We start from the raw sequence: 17,981 nt of genomic DNA on the forward strand, positions 1-17,981 counted from the left end.
TACATGATATTAAGGACCAACACCAGCATGATTTTGCTTAAATCCTATATATTATTGCAGTCACATAATGAAAAAAAATCTACCATATAATTCAGATTCCCAGTTTCTCATATGTCCATATTCAAAGAAACCAAGCATACTTATGCACAAAAACACACATAATACATATGCATAGACCACAAATATACACATAAATACCCCCTAAACCATATAAAGGCCATAAACAAATAATAAACATAGATCATAAAGTACTTACATAAATATACATATACTACAGATAAACAGTTAAGACACGTACATACACCCCATAGACACCCACCTTGACTACAAATACAAACTACAGAGACACAATACAAATATACATACAGAGACCATTTAACCACATACACAACACAAATGTATGTGCCAAAGATAGACCATGCGTCTATTCACATAGACACACACACACATGCACACACATATAGCTAAAAACATACAGGCCATACACACAGTAGCAGAAGTTCTCCATGGGACTTTGTTTCTCCTTGTCTACTAATGACTCAATAGCTGTGTAGCTTCCACCATGCTCATCTTATTCCCATCTCATCTCCAGCTTCTGGTTTCTTCCAACCATCCCACTCCAGCACAAATAGGGAACACAACTCTTTGTCTCTAGTGCAGCCAGTACAAGATAGCTGTGATCAAGTAGAAGAGACATTATACTGTGACACATCCCAAAGCATAGTTAATGGATGCAAGCAGATTAGATATTTTCCAGTTTAGAAGTTCTGTTTCTCAGAACATGTCATTGATGCTTTTTCTGTTGTTACATATGTCCTCATCTCTAAAGACGATCTCCGTCTCTTGTCCCTCTTCTCAAGTATCCAGAGCTTTCACATAGCCTTATTCAGAACCCCACACCCTTAGTCACCATGGTCTTCCCATTCCCTGTCCTTGATCTTCCCTTTTAATTCCAAAAACAGACTACTGAGAAATTTTCTTAAAGGGAAGTCATTTTTCTATTTTAAAGGAAAATGAACGTTTAATTCCTTTATAAAACTAGATTAATTTGCAGCAGCTATAATTTCAATAGAAAGTTATTTTATTTCTTTCCTATATAAATTCTAGAATATTTCTGCTTAGTTGAAAAAGCATCATTAGTAATTTCCATTGCTTTATCCAATTTATCAAAAGCCAATTTTATTGATATGATTCTTTTAAAATAGGTCTTTTCCAAAACATGCTCAGGTTTATGATTTCAAAACTATAGGAATAATTTTTCAAGGAATGGGATGTTTTGGATACAAAAATATCCTGACTCAAGGAGCATTATCAAATTATCTCACACAAATTGCCAGTTTTTAAAGAAACAACATAAGACACTGATAAGGTTCCCCAACTGTCCCATGGTGGTGTGGTGGGAGTGCCCGAGAATAGATGACTGGTTAAAGAAACTTTGGTACATCTACACAATGGAGTACTATGTAGCAGTTAGAAAAGATGAAGTCATGAAATTTACATACAAGTGGCACTGCATGGAAAGTATGATGCTAAGAGAAATGAGTCAGAAAGAGAGGAACAGGCATAGAAAGATTGCATTCATCTGGAGAACATAAAGTAACAAAATAGGAGATTAACACCCAAGAATAGCCAAGATAAATACCAGGAGGTTTACTCCATGGCTTGGAGGCCAGCCACACATGCTAGGGGAAAAGGGAGCTCAGATAGAGAAAGGAGTACCAAATAAAGGGTGTTGGGAGGATCCTGCCAGGATGGAAGATGCATGCTGAAAGTAGACTATTGACCAAACATGATTGCTACTCAATGCCTCTTCTGCAAACCATAGCACCCAAAAGGAGAGAGAGAACAAAAGGGAATGCCCTGCCACAGAGGCAGTGTAGGATGGAGGGGATGGGAGGGGATGGAGGGGATGGGGGGTGGAGAATGGGCACTGGTGGAAGGATGGGTATTAGATCATTTTATAACTGAAACCCAAGCACAAAAATTTGTGGATCTACAACTGTACCTCATGGTGTTTCACTAATTAAAATTTAAAAAAGAAAAAGAAAGAAAATAAATTTGACCTTTGGAGCCAATTATCCCTCGCTTAAATATTTGCTTTTATGAGGAATAAAGAAATAATTTTCATGTAAATTTCCTAACATATAACAAATGTTGAGTAAATATCCATTTTTGACAGCCCTCCCTCTTTCCCCTCAAGTGAGAAGAAACTACTACCACATTCTACTCCACATTATTCTCTTTCATTAATGATTTTGAAGGCACTTCAGAATCTTACTGTGCCTTAGGGCTCCCTATGAGTATCACTTCTTACTATTATGTGCGGAGTGCTAGCATGCTAGATTAAAGCATTTATTATATATAATTAGTTCATGGGAGAAATCTAATTATAGCTTCTCATGATTACTAATTTCCATCAGTTGGTGTTATTTTTGTTAATTCAATGCCATTAGCAACCATTAGGACCAAATCTTAGACAAGTAATATTGATCTTACAGTACCTTATTTGAGATGTTGTGCCTATCCAGAAGTGGCAGGCTTTAGAAAACATTTAGACACAATATTTAGCTATCTAAGTTACTCGAACTTTATTTCTTATTTCTTTGTCACATTAGTTTCATCTATAGTATGCACATATTTGATACTTAAGTAGTCTTATTTTAATTCCCTAAGATATAAGTAAGGAGTAGAGAGAACTCTGGGTAGGGTGCGTGTCTTGTGCTCAGCAGACCGAGGTTTGATCCCCAGCACTCCATATGGTCCTCTGAGCCCTGCCAGGAATTATTCCTAATCACAGAGCCAGGAATAACCCTGAGCACAGCTGGGTATAACACAAATACAAACAAAAAGATGAATCTAGGGATCTTAGAAAATATGTACTTTATATGACTGTATAAATATTGTTAAAAGGCCCTCCCGTTGATCATCGATTTGCTCGAGCGGGTCCAGCAACGTCTCCATTGGAGACTTTATAAATATTGTTATGTTTTCCATTTTTAAATATTGTCATTTTGCAGCCATAAAGATAATACAAGGTTAAGATGCTTGCCTTGCACACATTCAATGATGGATTGATCCCCAGCATCAGATATGATCCCACAAATACCACCAAGAATGGCCCCTGAAGGTCTGGCGGGACAGTACAGTGATTGAACAGATAGCACAATGGGTAGGGCTCTTCCCTTGCATACGGTAGACAAAAGTTTGCCCTGGCACCCCATAAGGTCCCCTGAGCCCACCAAGAGTGATCTCTGAGTGCAATAAATAAATATTTACTTATTTTAACTATTACTATACACATTTTCTAATTTTTGTTTCTATATTTATTCTTTGTCTTGTTATTGATGCTGCTGCTGCTGTTGTTATTTTCAGTTTCTCACTACACAGGTAACTATGGATCTGATCAATTCTTCTGATTACCTGCTCCATAATTCTACTTCGGGGAGAAACAGTACTCTCCTTCCAGAGCTTGTCAAAATGATCGCTGTCCCTTTATTATTCACATCATTTTTGATTGGTACTATCATCAATGGTCTCTACCTATGGGTGTTAAGATTCAAGATGAAAAAGACGGTCAATATTCTCCTATTTTTCCATCTCATCCTTTCATACTTCGTGTCAGCATTTACTCTGCCATTTGTTGCCACCTCCTACCTTCAGAATAATCACTGGAGATTTGGAACTGTCATGTGCAAGGTTGTTAACAGCACTTTGTCCTTGGGGATGTTCACCTCTGTTTTCTTCCTCTCGGCCATCAGTGTAGATCGTTACCTTCTAGTTCTTCATCCAGTGTGGTCACAGCTGCACCGAACCCCACGAAGCGTGTCCATCATCATCCTGGGAATCTGGATCTCTGCCATGGCCCTCAGCATGCCCTATTTATTTTTCAGAGAGACACAAGAAAATGATGACAAAACTGTGACCTGCCAAAATAACTATACGGTGTTTATAAATGGGGAACATGAAAAGATGAAAATATTAAGCGAAAAGATTCACCTGGCCTGTTTCATTGGCCGATTCTTGGTGAGCTTTCTTCTGCCTTTCTTCATCATCACCTTTTGTTACGAAAGAATCAGCAACAAGGTAAAAGAGAGGAGCTGGCTTAAGTCCAATAAGCCCTTTAGAGTCATGGTGACTGCCATTATCTCTTTTTTTGTGTGTTGGATGCCCTACCATATATACCAGGGCTTAAAACTCACTAGCAGTCAGTCACAGCTTTCACTGCTGTTTCTAATATTTACACTGATAACCACTTCTTTCAATTCTCTTTTTTCTCCCACACTTTACCTATGTACTGGAGAGAACTTCAAAAAGATTTTCAAGAAGTCCATTCTTGCTCTGTTTGAGTCAACATTCAATGAGGATTCCTCTGCAGAAAGGACACAAAATGTAAATTCAGAAGCTGACATTTAAATTCTCCCAGAGAAAACATGGATTATTGGTTCATTATACCATAAAAAAGTCTTCTGTTTTGTATTATATAATCCCAATATTAGAGAGCAATCTAAGTTGAACGATAGTTAGATCTACAAATATTTCAATGTGCTACTAGTCGGCCCAGATAGTATACTCATAGTATATTGCAACTATCTTTAATAATTTCCAAAAGGTTTTATTATCCCAAAGAGAAACTCTGTACCTATTAAGCAATAACTACACATTTCCTCTTCCCTCCAGTTCCTCATACCCTCCTATCTATTTCTCATCTATTTTCTTTCCCCATGATTTTTTCTATTTTAGACGGAATCATGCAATATATCACCTTTGGTGTTTGATTCATTTCACTTAGAATAATGTTTTCAAGTTTCATCCATGTTGAAACAAATATCATAATGTCATTATCTTTAATGACTGCCTAATACTTCACTGTATGTACATATCATTTTGCTTACCATTTTGTTGAAGGACATTTGGGTTGTTTTTATCTCTTGAATAGTATGGATAATGGTACTAACATGGTGTATAAATATCTGAGTCCTTCTCAATTATTTGAATTATTTTTGAACTGTTCAATCATATGGTAATTCCATGTTTAACTTTTTGAGGAACCACAAAACTTTTTTAGAGAAGCTGCACCATGCTATGTTTCCATCAGCAATGTACAAAAATTTGAATTCCTTTATATCCTCATCAATATTTATAGTTTCTTTTAAAAAATGAGAGTCATCTTAGTGTAAAATGGTGCAAATGTTATTCCTAACTTTTAAATTTTGTCTTGTTTTGTTTTGTTTTGGGATTACACTCAGCAGAGCTCAGGCCTTATGCCAGGGTCAGTGTTCAAGAGATCATTCCTGGCAGGTCTTGGGAGTCCATCTGGGGTCTGGGGATCAAACCCAAGTCAGAGTATGCAAGACAAATGCCTCACCCACTGCACTCTCACTCCTGCCTTCACTTTTTTTTTAATGTAGGAGTACTGTTACCTATTCAGCCACTGACTAGTTGATTGAATTGGGCATGAACTCCACCCTACTCTTCTTTTCCTTTCATTTTTCATAATTTTATTTATTGAATCACTGTGAGAGCAGTTACAAACTTTCGGATTTAAGTCTCGCTCATACAATGAAACACTTGTACCCCCACAAGTGCCCATTCTCCACCACCAAAAACCGCAGTAAGCCCCCATCCCACACCCTCCCCCTAACTGTGAGGCAGATGATCTCCAAATTTCTCTCTACTTTGATCACACTCAACACTTTGACACCAGAGCACCATTATTATTTGGAATTTTACCACAACACTCAGATCTGCTGAAAAGGCAACAGTAGACAATTTGTTTTCTATTGCTGGATAAAAACAACACATGATGTCATGTGGCTGCAGCAGTGGCTGCACGACCTTGAAATTCCAAAATTTTAATAATTAAAACTGGAGGGATTTCTGCCAAAACCTGCTGGGTTCCGAGATTTGTTCCCGAGTCTCTGGGATCATGGCCATTACGCAGCTTGATCAGGAGCCAGAAAGGCCGTTCATGGGTGGCAACTTGGGGTCTTGCTGGGCTGGGGAGGAAAGGGCCGGCTCCACACCCCATCCCATGAGGCCCAACGTGTCTCGTCACTGAGGGCCCAAACCTGACTGTCCAATGGCCTCTGGAGGATAGCAGCCATCAAGCCACCTAGGGGGAGCAGGCAGAGGGACAGCACGCTTCCCCCCCCCCCCCCCCGCCCCGGGTGGCCCAGCGACAGTAACCTACTGCGGGGTCCAGACGCATTTCTGCCAAAAGCCACTGGGTTTCAAGATCTGTCTCTGAGTCTCTGGGATCATGACCATCAAGCAGACTGATCAGGAGCCATAGAGGCCGTCTGTGGGCAGCAACTCGGGGTCTCTTTCGGGGAGGAAAGGGCCAACTCCATCTTCATCCCGTGAGGCCCCACATGTCTTGTCACTGCAGGCCCAAACCTGACTATCCAGTGGCCTCTGGAGGATGGCGACCACCAGGCTGCAGGGGGAACAGGCCAAGGCACAAAACCTATTCCCACCTGGGTTGGCCCAGCACTGGTAACCTACTGCAGGGACCGGACGCATTTCTGCCAAAAGCCGCTGGCATTCGAGATTTGTTTCTGAGTCTCTGGGATCATGGCCATTAAGCAGTTCAATCAGGAACCAGAGAGGCCATGCCTCCAATTATATAGCTGAGCCGGAGGTGGTTTGTGGGTGTGTTTCCCACATACCTAACTTTTGGCCATTTACTTTCTTGGTAAACTTTGCCCCAAGTTTTTGGGGTCTGGCCAAAGGCACAGCAGCAATTTTGGGGTATCTGGAAGTCTGAAGGCACCATCAGGCTACTGATGCACTCGCCTCACAGGTACAGATTGACCAGCTGGTGGCCCCATACCCCCTCACTTTTTATTTTTGAGACTATAGAAATATCAAATTTTTTTTTTTGCTTTTTGGGTCACACCAAGCGATGCACAAGAGTTACTCCTGGCTCTTCACTCAGGAATTACTCCTGGCGGTGCTCGGGGGACCATATGGGATGCTGGGAATCAAACTCGGGTTGGCCACATGCATGGCAAGCACACTACACGCTGTGCTATCACTCCAGCCCCCAGAAATATCAATTTCTAAACAACAACCATTGATCTGAATTTTCTGTCATACAATCTTTCAGCAAATAGACATTAAGGCAGCACGTAGGAAGCTTGCCTTACATACAGCCACCACAGGTTTGATTTCTGGCACTCCATATGGTCCTGTGAGTCCAAGAGAGATCCCTGAGCATAGAGCTAGGAATAATCCCTGAGCACAACTAGGTGTGATTACCCCAAACAAAACAATCAAACAAACAACAACCTGAGATCTCTCTTTTTTCTTCTTTTTGTTGGAGAAAGGAGTTTTTGTTTTGGGGTTTTAGCCACTTCTGGTGGGTGTTGAGGGGTTACTCCTTTATCCATATTAATTAAATAACTTAGGTGCTACCTAAATAGAGATCACAATAACTAGAGAGTTTGTACATGCTCAGGGACCATGCATTTTCAGGAATTGTAACCTGGCTTCTCACATATTCCAGTCCCTGGAGTTAACTCCCCAGTCTAAGAGTTCAACTCTAATGCACAAGCAGAGGGATGGAGATATAGGTTACAAAATAGAGCGCTTTCTACTCCCTGCCATCTTCCTACCTACAAGAGAAATGAAAGCTCCATACAGACCCTACTTTTTTTTTTTTAACACTTTGCTTTCTTCCAAATTAGTCTTCTTGCTTGAGGATAACAAATTAGCATGACTGAATCCTAGTTGTAAAGAAGGCTGGGAAGCCAAGTTCTGATTTCTAAAAGAGCAGGAAAGGAATGTTCACATAAGGTGAAACTTCCCACAGCTAAAATTTGGAGAATGTATAGGATGCGACAAGGATTCAGGTTTTTGTGTCCGGAGAGAGATAGTGACACTATACACAGAAATAAGGGACAAAAGAGAAAGAAAAAAGTTGTTTTATGATAAGGACTTAGACATAACCATAACTTTCCAGTACCCAATGGACATCCATGGGGGACATCAAGTAGGTGTTAACATCCAAAAGATAAATTTGAGTCTCATAAGTATAATGACCCCTCACTCATTCAGACTCTATGCAGCTATCATCTCTCCAAAAGGCTCTCCAATCACACTGCTGTACTATCCCAAACTTTATCCTACTCTTTTTATTTCTAGCACTTATTACTACTGAAATTATTTGAGATATTCATCTGTGTGCTCTAGATAAACATTTACAAGCTGGGATATTTCCCAGAACTGAGGCCGTACTGTTGATACCAGGAGGTTGCCCATAATGTGAGTGTGGGGGAGGCAGCAGATCAGGCATCTATTTTGTGCCAGGAGGCAACATGCATTATCTATTTCTCTCAGTTTGTAGAATAGCTTTGTAAGACACAAAGCTCTGATTTTGTTCACTGCTCCCCTCACATTGCTTTGAACAGTATTTGGCACACCATCAGTGCCCAATAACATGGAGTGAATGGATGAATGAATGAAAATTGAATCCATAAGGCTACATGAAAAAAAATAGGCTTAGAACAAATCTGCCTAACACCATGTACAAAAGTAAGATCAAAATGGATTAAAGACCTTTACATCAGACCAGAAACCATAAGGTACATTGAAGACGAAGTTGGCAAAACCCTCCATGACATTGAAGCTAATGGTATTTTCAAAGATGCCACGCCACTGGCCGAGCAAGTGAAAACAGAGATAGATAAATGGGACTATCTTAAACTAAGATACTTCTGCACCTCCAAAGAAACAGTGACCAAAAAACAAAGACAGTCTACAGAATGGGAAAGGATATTCGCTGAATACACATCTGACAAGGGGTTGATATCAAGGATATACAAAGTACTGGTTGAACTCCACAAGAAGAAAACATCCAACCCCATAAAAAAATGGGGCAATGAAATGAACAGAAACTTTCTCAAAGAAGAAATCCGAATGGCAAAAAAGCACATGAGAAAATGCTCTACATCATTAATCATCAGGGAGATGCAGATCGAAACCACAATGAGATACCATCTCACACCTCAGAGACTGGCCCACATTCAAAAGAACAAAAGCAACCTATGCTGGCGCGGATGTGGCGAGAAAGGGACACTCCTTCACGTTGGTGGGAATGCCGACTAATTCAGCCCTTTTGGAAAACAGTATGGACGATTCTCAAAAAATTAGAAATTGAGCTCCCATGTCACCCAGCAATACCACTCCTGGGAATATATCCCAGAGAGGCAAAAATGTGTAGTCGAAGTGACATCTGCACTTGTTTGTTCATTGCAGCACTCTTTACAATAGCCAGAAACTGGAAGAAACCTGAGTGCCCAAGAACAGATGACTGGTTAAAGAAACTTTGGTACATCTACACAATGGAGTACTACGTAGCTCTTAGAAAAGATGAAGTCATGAAATTTACATACAAGTGGTACAATATGGAAAGTATCATGCTAAGCGAAATGAGTCAGAAATAGAGGGATAGACATAGAAAGATTACATTCATCTGGGGGATATAAAGTAACAAAATATGAGATTAATACCCAAGAATAGCTGAGATCAGCACCAGGAGGATTACTCCATAACTTAGAGGCCAGCCGGGTATCCTAGAGGAAAGGGCAGTTCAGATAGAGAAGGGAGCACCAAATAAAGGATGTTTGGAGGATCCTCCCAGGAGGGGAGATGCATGTCGAAAGTAGACTATGGACTGAACATGTTTGCCACTCAATGCCTCTTTTGCAGACCACAACACCCAAAAGGAGAGAGAGAACAAAAGGGAATGCCCTGCCACAGAGGCAGGGTGGGATGGGGGGGTGGGAAGGGGGAGGGATATTATCCATGGTGGTGGAAAATGGGCACTGGTGGAGGGATGGGTATTGGATCATTGTATAACCGAAACCCAAGCACAAAAATTTGTAAATCTGCAACTGTACCTCATGGTGTTGCACTAATAAAAAAAAAAAAAAGAAAATTGAATCCATGGTAGTGGGGAGAGTTCATAGGAGAGTACATAGTAAGCAAACCAAGAGCCAAAGCTGGGTCAAGGTAAAACTGACTTAGAGGGCACAGGAGATGTGGTTCAATTAAGGAAATTCAAGTACCCAAAAGAGAAAGAAGAAAAACCAAGTCTGCCAGGAAAGGCAATATCTCAATATGAACACAGTACAGAATGGTTAAGGAAGAGGACAGAAATGTGTCCATTGACTTGAATCTAAAAATCCTTTTGGAATGAAAAGATTCAGGGAGAGATGCATCATTGATTTGTATTGAAGAGTGACATAGAAGTGAGACTCCCGAGGCTCTGGGAATAGCAGTTTCTCTTTTTAAACTTAAAGGAATAACTTTCCCACCCTTCTCTACCTACAAAAAGTTAACTCCCACTTTTAACCAGTTAAGAGATTAATGTGTTAAGAAACTATTAAAATGCAAATACACTTTTAAAGAAGGTTAAGTTTCATTCACAACTTAATGAAAATTACTTTAATTAATTTCACACCCCAATAGAATACAGCTAAACATATTAGTCTTTTGATTGCAGCTTAGAAACAGGAAACAAGGAGTCAGAGTTCAGGCCTTGAATGAGCTCTGGATACGATGCTGCAGAGGCACAAAGTACATGTATTCTAAAAGAGGAAGGAGGCAGGGACATATTCTGAAGAGAGTTGGTGACCAAGAAGAACATTGCCTAGATCTAGGCTGGTCCTAATCATTTCATTTATGGAAAGTTGTCTTGGCCACAGCCTTACCTATGCTCAGCCACCCCCACTAGTTTGGTTTAGTTCAGGATTTCCTGATGGCTCCCCTTCCAAATACAGTCCACATGTTAGGAGGAAAAGAGCACAAAACATTTTTCCTTCAGCTCCATTATCTTTCTTTATCTTATCTTTTTTATTGTTGTGAGGGACCATTCTGGGCCAAGCTGGGCAGGGGAGGGGTGGTGGGGAATGAGAACATAAGGTCATAGTGATCCAAGTTATTTATATATATTATACACACACACATATATGAAATATTCTTGCTCAGGATCTGCAATATTTCTTTCATTTCACTTGCAAGCAATCAGGCAGCTGACATTGGATAATACTACTCTCTCTTTTCCAGCTCAAGCAAATGCAATTGAAGATTTAGATGTATATAAAATAATTCATTATTTACAGCCTTATTATTTATTTCCTGCTGAATTCAAGATATACTTTACTTAGCTATAATGCCTATGACTATAAAAATGGTATATTCTTCTTTCTGTTTACATCAAATCTGATTCCAGATCCTTCCTTTCTCACCAAAAAATAAATGTAGAGGGTGTATTTACATCAAGGCTAGGATCCCAGCAGTCATTCTCCTCTGCTGTATTGTCATAACCCTAACAGCTGGGGGAAAGTATACATGTTTGTATGGAGGTTGGTGGGGGTGTCAAAAAACTCTAACTTATATCAGTGACTCATTAAGTTAAACTTCACCACTCTAAATTCTTACATAATTAAGGATTTTCATTATAAATATTTACTGCAGCTATCTCTTATCTTTCAGCTGTTATCCTCTAACAAAAAAATGACAGATAGAATCCCCATGTGGTCTTTGAGATCTTCCAGTTAATGTGCTTCTAGAACTACACGCAGGCACTCTCCATCCTGTTTTCCTTGTGTTTTAGGCAAACACCTTGGTGCTTGAAGACCCAGGAATACTCTCTGTGATACATAGCCCAGAGATGTGGTGCTGTACTGGTGCTCAAGGGCCACAGGGATAGACCAGGATAGGGTCATTCAGTGCCAGGACTTGTAGGGGCATCATATATGCAAGACAAGCACTCCATCCCTTTGAGCAATCTCCTTGGTCCTTCCACCACCAAAGGCCTAAATACCAATGTGTCCCAATGCTTTCTGGCTTATGGTTGACTTTAGCCAATGAGAAGCTCCAGTAGTAATGATAAGAAGATGGAAGATGGATTAGGTATTTATATCCCTAGCTTCCTGCATATAATATCACCCCAGGTCAGCCATGTGCAAGGCAAAAGCACTACCCATTGTCCTATGGCTCCACCTCTGAAATCTAGGCTTTCTCTCTTCCCTTAGTCCAAGAGGATGGTAGTATCTTAGCTCCTACTTGTCTTGGGTTTCTTACACACTGTTTGGCTCCCCTGTACCAAGATTTTTGCTCAGAGTTCCCTTGTAAATAATGTTACTCCAACTGTCCTGTTTATTTAAATGTTAGTTGATTGCTGAGGTGACTCGACTGATATGGTCAGTGTGATAAAATAATACAAGGTTTTTCTTTGATTATGAATCATTTTCAATTTCTGACCTTCAAAATGATTTTATTTTTGGCATTTATACTTAGTTTTCAAATAAACTATAAAAAATTACTTTGACATTTCTTTATTTTGAAAAAAACAAAAGATCACAGCAGCTTTCATCATTTAATACAAAAAAATCAACACGCATCAAAGTTTTCATTTCATTTATATGTGACTCATTAAGAAACAAAAATATAGTATATTATCAACAAGCAGTTCAAAAGAAGTTCACAAGGGCCAGAAAGATAGAATAGGCTGGAATACATGATTTGTATATGGGAGGCTGGGATTTGATCTCTGGCACCCTGTGATGCTCCATTTACAACCAGCAACAACCCCCAGAACTGATCTGGGAAGAGCCTGTCAGTCCCACTGTGTATGGCCCAACAACCACTCCCCACCCCCCCCCGAAAGAGAACTCAAATATGTACTTAATTCCAAGAAGAATTCCAAATTTCTAAATTATTTACACCTATAGCCCCCTTTCAAAAAAGTTGACTTAGTGATTTGCTTTAAATGAGTAAAGTGTGGAAAAGAGGAAGGGAGAAACACTCTCTGTGATACATAGCCCAGAGATGTGGTGCTGTACTGGTGCTCAAGGGCCACAGGGATAGACCAGGATAGGGTCATTCAGTGCCAGGACTTGTAGGGGCATCATATATGCAAGACAAGCACTCCATCCCTTTGAGTGTTACAATGGAGAAATCTGGCAAACACTGCCTAAGCCAGGTTCAAAGGTTCCTCTTTGGAGGTAAGACATGTTGACAACATGCACACTACACCCAATGGGAGTGAATGTCACTTGACATCTGTGATTGACCTCCAAAATCTTGTATATCCTGTCTAATCATGAGAAAAGAAACCCATCAAATTCTAATAGAGTAGCCTTTAACAATATAGCTGACTAGAATGCCCTAAAACTCTCAGTATCATAAAAAATAAGGAAAGTCTGGGAAATGCCAGAGCCTAAGGGAAAATAATTTAGGGGGAAACTGATGAAATTTAAATGAGGTGTGGAGTTTGTTTATTGTACCAGTGCTGCTTCCTTAATTATGACAAACTATAATTTGATAGGTTAACAATAAGGAAAACTACGTGAAAGGTATAGGGTAGAACTCTTTGCAAATTTTCTATAAAGCTAAATCTATTCTACAATAAAGGTTGATTTAAAAAAATAAGTCAAGATAAGGAGTGCCAAAATTAATTATAAATGAGAACAACATGATTGAAATTAGTCAATAGCCACAGAATAGGGGCTGGAGCAATAGTACAGCGGGTAGGGTGTTTGCCTTGCACGCGGCTGACCCAGGTTTGATTCCCAGCATCCCATATGGTCCCCCAAGCACCGCCAGAACTAATTCCTGAGTGCAAAGCCAGGAGTAACCCCTGAGCACTGCTGGGTGTGACCCAAAAAGCAAAAAAAAAAAAAAGCCACAGAATAATAATAAAGTGCATTCCATTCGACACAATCTTACATTTTTAGATACAGGAGTGATTTGCTAACTCTCAGTCTTCAAGTATTAGTTTTATTTTGGGAAGCCAAGGAAATACTCCAAAGGGTTGTACTGCAGGCTTTGGAGACCCAAGTTTAGGAGACCCAGGTTTCATAGCTGAGAACAACCTTCAACCATGAGCCAGGAGTAGCCCCTGAGCACCACCAACTTGTGGCTCAAAAAACAAAAGTTAGTTTTTTTCTTACAGAGTTGAAAGAAATTCTAGTCAAAGAAAATTACTATTTGTCTATATTTAGGACAAGATAATCCTCAGAGGTTCCAACTTCCATTAGAAAGATACCTAGGATCTTTTTTTCCCATTTAAAGATCGTTCACATTATTTCTTTTTTGCTAAAAATGTATATAGGTACCAAAATTATAAGGTTGACCTGACTTGACAAAAATTCAAACAGTAGTAGTTCATGAATAATTCAAATATTATGCAATGCCTTTCAATTAATCACAACACTATGAACTGAAAAATAACACAAAGATTCAGAGTATCCTAGGAAAACTCTACGGAATGTCAACAACATACATCATTCCCTTAGAGCTTGCTATGCAATTTTACTTTGACAACAAACCAACACACGGAGTACTAATCAAATAAGAATTCTAAAATGTAAGTTGAACCTCAGAAAAGTCAATTATCAATTTCCAAACCAAATTTTGCAAACTAACCAGTTTATAAAGGGAGACTCTGCTTAGGCAGATGCTATCATTTTCCCATGCATTATATTTCCATATAGTTGAGACCTCAAATAGATTAACACTCAGCCTAGTAAAATCCCGTTTATGAGCAAACAAAAAAACACAGATGTAGCTTGGAGCATTTTCCTTTGGACTTCTTATTCAACCCTTTATTCCTTTCTTTAAAGTTTTAAAGTATATGGCAAGTGCCAAGAAACCAGAATTCATACAGGTCTTTTGCACCCCAGATATACCAGTAGAAAATAACCTCTCCATCAATTCATCAAGGGAATTCTAAGTAGTAGTATAATTCCAGGCTACAATACATGAAGAAATGTTTGATCATGCCATATGTGAGACTTTCTACTCCCTGTCACAGCAATACTTATTAATATAAATAAGGAAATGAGTATTTCAATTCTATCCTAATTTCATGAGCTAGTGAATTAGCATGAACCAATTTCTGAGAACCTGATCTTCTCCCTAAGAATTCAGATCTCTAAGCTTTGAACAGAGGGCTAGATTTCCTCCAGTCTCTCTCTGTCTTCTAATTGCACTTCTATGAATTAACACCTCCCCACATTGAGTTCATTTTGCATCTTTGTGTGTATGTATGATGTCAGGGGCTGCACCCAGGGCCTTATGCATGAGAAGTACGCATTCTATCACGGAGCTGTGTCCCTGATCTTTTCTTCATTTGGGAGCTAAATCTAAGAAAAGAACTAGGAAAAAGAATGCAGTTCCCATTTTCTTTCCTTTCCTTTTTTACAACTAGGAAGCTTTGTACTCACTGTAAAAGATCTTTAGAAGTGGTTCTCAAATTTTTTTATGCCTGTTAAAAAATTTTGAATGGTAAAAATGTGAGTAGCAAGTTGAACGAACTAAGCAATTTAAAATAACTCTAATTCAATTATTGTACCATCCCAGAGGGCCAAGAATGCACTCACAATGAGCCCACTATCCTTGTGGTCCCCTCTTAGCATAGTCGCTGTCTGAGAACTGCTCCTGCCCAGGCAGTGATTTCTTAACATACTCACAAAGCAAAGCACTCTTTTGTTTCAGAAAACACCACTTTCTTCTGAAGCCAACTGAACACTATGCGTTCTTTTCCCCTCTATTTGAAGCAGACTACACAACCTACTTCACCTCAACATTTTATATAATGCAATAATTTTTATAACGAAAATAAAATTATATATCTGTGCAAACTCTACTGCATACTTTATTCAACTTAGCAACATTCCAGTTAAAAATTATTCTTAACTGTTCTATTTCTCCCATTGGAACTTATTGACAAAATTTTATTTTCTTTACTTCTTATGCTTTATTTTCACTTACCTGTTAACAATGTATAGCATGGATCTCTTCTTTATTTAAATTTTCTGTGGAGACTAGATGTCTGTATTTTATTTAAACACAGAAAGGAAAGACAGAGGAAAGGCATTTTCTCTTTGGTTCCTACTCTCTACTGCCCTCTGAAGGTAGAAGAATAAGTGGCCCACAAACTATTTCAACTCACAATGATGTCCAGAACTCCTTGTCCAATAGAGAGCTTTAAAGTAATTGGAGGGTTGTGAAAGGCTAACATTACCAACCAGAATTTGTCTATTCACACACACACACACACACACACACAAGTTCCACAATTTTCTAAAGTAAAGATGTGTGGGAACTCTATGCCCTATTTTCAAGAGAGCTCCCTACATTCTGCCCTCATATACAATAGACATAAAAGTCCTTTCTAATTCTTGGTCAAGTCTATGCTAAAGTTCCTTCTTGAGTCTGGCAATGAAAGAGGAAAAGGGACTTAATAGTTATAATGGCATAAGGATGCAGACATTTCAGCAGTCCAACTTGTCTGTGCTTTGCAGACAAATGTCAACAACTGTAGAAATTCCTGCAACACAGCAATCAGAGCTAATGTGAGATTTCGCTTTTCATTTTTTTCACAAAAAGTGAAAATAACCAACAAACAGACTGCTACAATTTTGTGTAGAAAGAAAGTTGATTATGCATACATTTTCTTCAGTCACACTATTTTGTATGGATAGCAACACTATCAGTGATGTCATCTTCTAAAACAACAGACCCAAATGTATAGACATATTGTGCCAACTGAGCTGAAATCAATGACCTGGGTAATGTAATCAGGGTAATACTATTATTCCTTGTCAAACCTTGCAAACTCCTAGGAAAATAATGCTAATTTGATGCATATTTGAGAATACATTATATGGGAAAGAAGTTCAAGCAATTGTTTCATTTTATTTGCATGCTATACAGTAAGTACTTACAGGAAACACCATCAGAACATGTAATTCCGTGCTTGTACTCGCAATTTAATAATTAGAAACACTCAGACAGTTTCTTGAATAAGTTTTGTGTTTTTCTAAAGTACAGGGGGGATTGAATTTAGGGCTTCCTGAAACTAAAGTATTCTCCTCTTGCACTATCTCCTTTAGCATGGATAAGTATCTCTGATGGCACAGATAAGAGTTTTTTAGCAGATATTATTCAAAAAGATCAGAGCATTTTCTAAATGATTTATCTCCAATTCTGCCTGCATATAGCATATCAATATCTTTACCAATTCTAGATGAGAATTATTTTATAGAATTCCTGATAGAGGTAGGGCTGATTTATTGACTGAGGTAAGGAAATTCTTGATTGATATATAGATTCTAGGACCATCTTCTCTTACTATGTGATACCATTGACTCATTCTTTTTATCCATCTTCATAAAGGACATAATACGATGAATTTATGAACATTTAAATTTTTCCTAAGTCTAAAAATTCAAGTCTTCTGAATTTAAATGTTTCTTTAAAAGATGTATAAGATATCAAAAGTATAACACCACATTTTACGGGGTTTAAATTAGAAGGCAACCAATTTTAGGGGAAATACATTTATACAGGATATATATATATGTATACATATATATATAGACAAGGCTCAACCTTTAACAACATGTTACTAATCTCTTATAGAAGGGCTTAATGGCTCCCGGGTGAAATACAATAATCTTCACAAACTTTCCTCTAAGAAACCTTCTTTGGATCATTTTTAGCAGATTATTTATAACAAGCAATACAAAATAAATTATTTCGGTTCTGCTTTAGGGGCAGGGTTTGGGGTTGGGAATGGAAACATCCGAAATATGGTGTTGGGAAGATGTAATGGTTGTGGGATTGGTGTCCGAGGATTAAATGCAATCAAATATTGTGAACTTTATAAAAATAAAATAAAATTTAAAATAAATCAAAACATTAAAAAATAAATAAAAGGTGTATAAGGACGTGATCCAACCAATCAGTCTATTCCAATGACTGAGGCTTTTTTTTTTTTCCGCCTCAATCATTTAAAGGCATCCATTCTTGGAGAGAGTTGGTACCTTTCCGCAGAGGTTACGCCTCCGTTTCTGTGGATCACGCATCCGGGAACCACAGGGTCCGGCCGAAGCCCCACCCTTTTGTGGGCGGGGCTTCGGGCAGCCGCCACGTGCTTGGGTATTGCTCCGCCCCCTGGCCCGCCC

General features: G+C 38.9%; 1 protein-coding gene across 1 annotated transcript; it reads left to right on the plus strand.

The window, feature by feature from the left end:
* The first annotated feature begins 3,393 nt into the window (after positions 1 to 3,393).
* GPR33 (G protein-coupled receptor 33) lies at positions 3,394 to 4,413 on the plus strand. Its single transcript, XM_056134398.1, has one exon. It carries the CDS (start codon positions 3,394 to 3,396, stop codon positions 4,411 to 4,413), a length of 1,020 nt encoding a protein of 339 aa, XP_055990373.1.
* Positions 4,414 to 17,981: the final 13,568 nt, after the last annotated feature.

The sequence above is a fragment of the Sorex fumeus genome, unplaced genomic scaffold (genome assembly GCF_029834395.1).
Source record: "Sorex fumeus unplaced genomic scaffold, SorFum_2.1 ptg000098l, whole genome shotgun sequence".
Lineage (NCBI taxonomy): Eukaryota > Metazoa > Chordata > Mammalia > Eulipotyphla > Soricidae > Sorex > Sorex fumeus.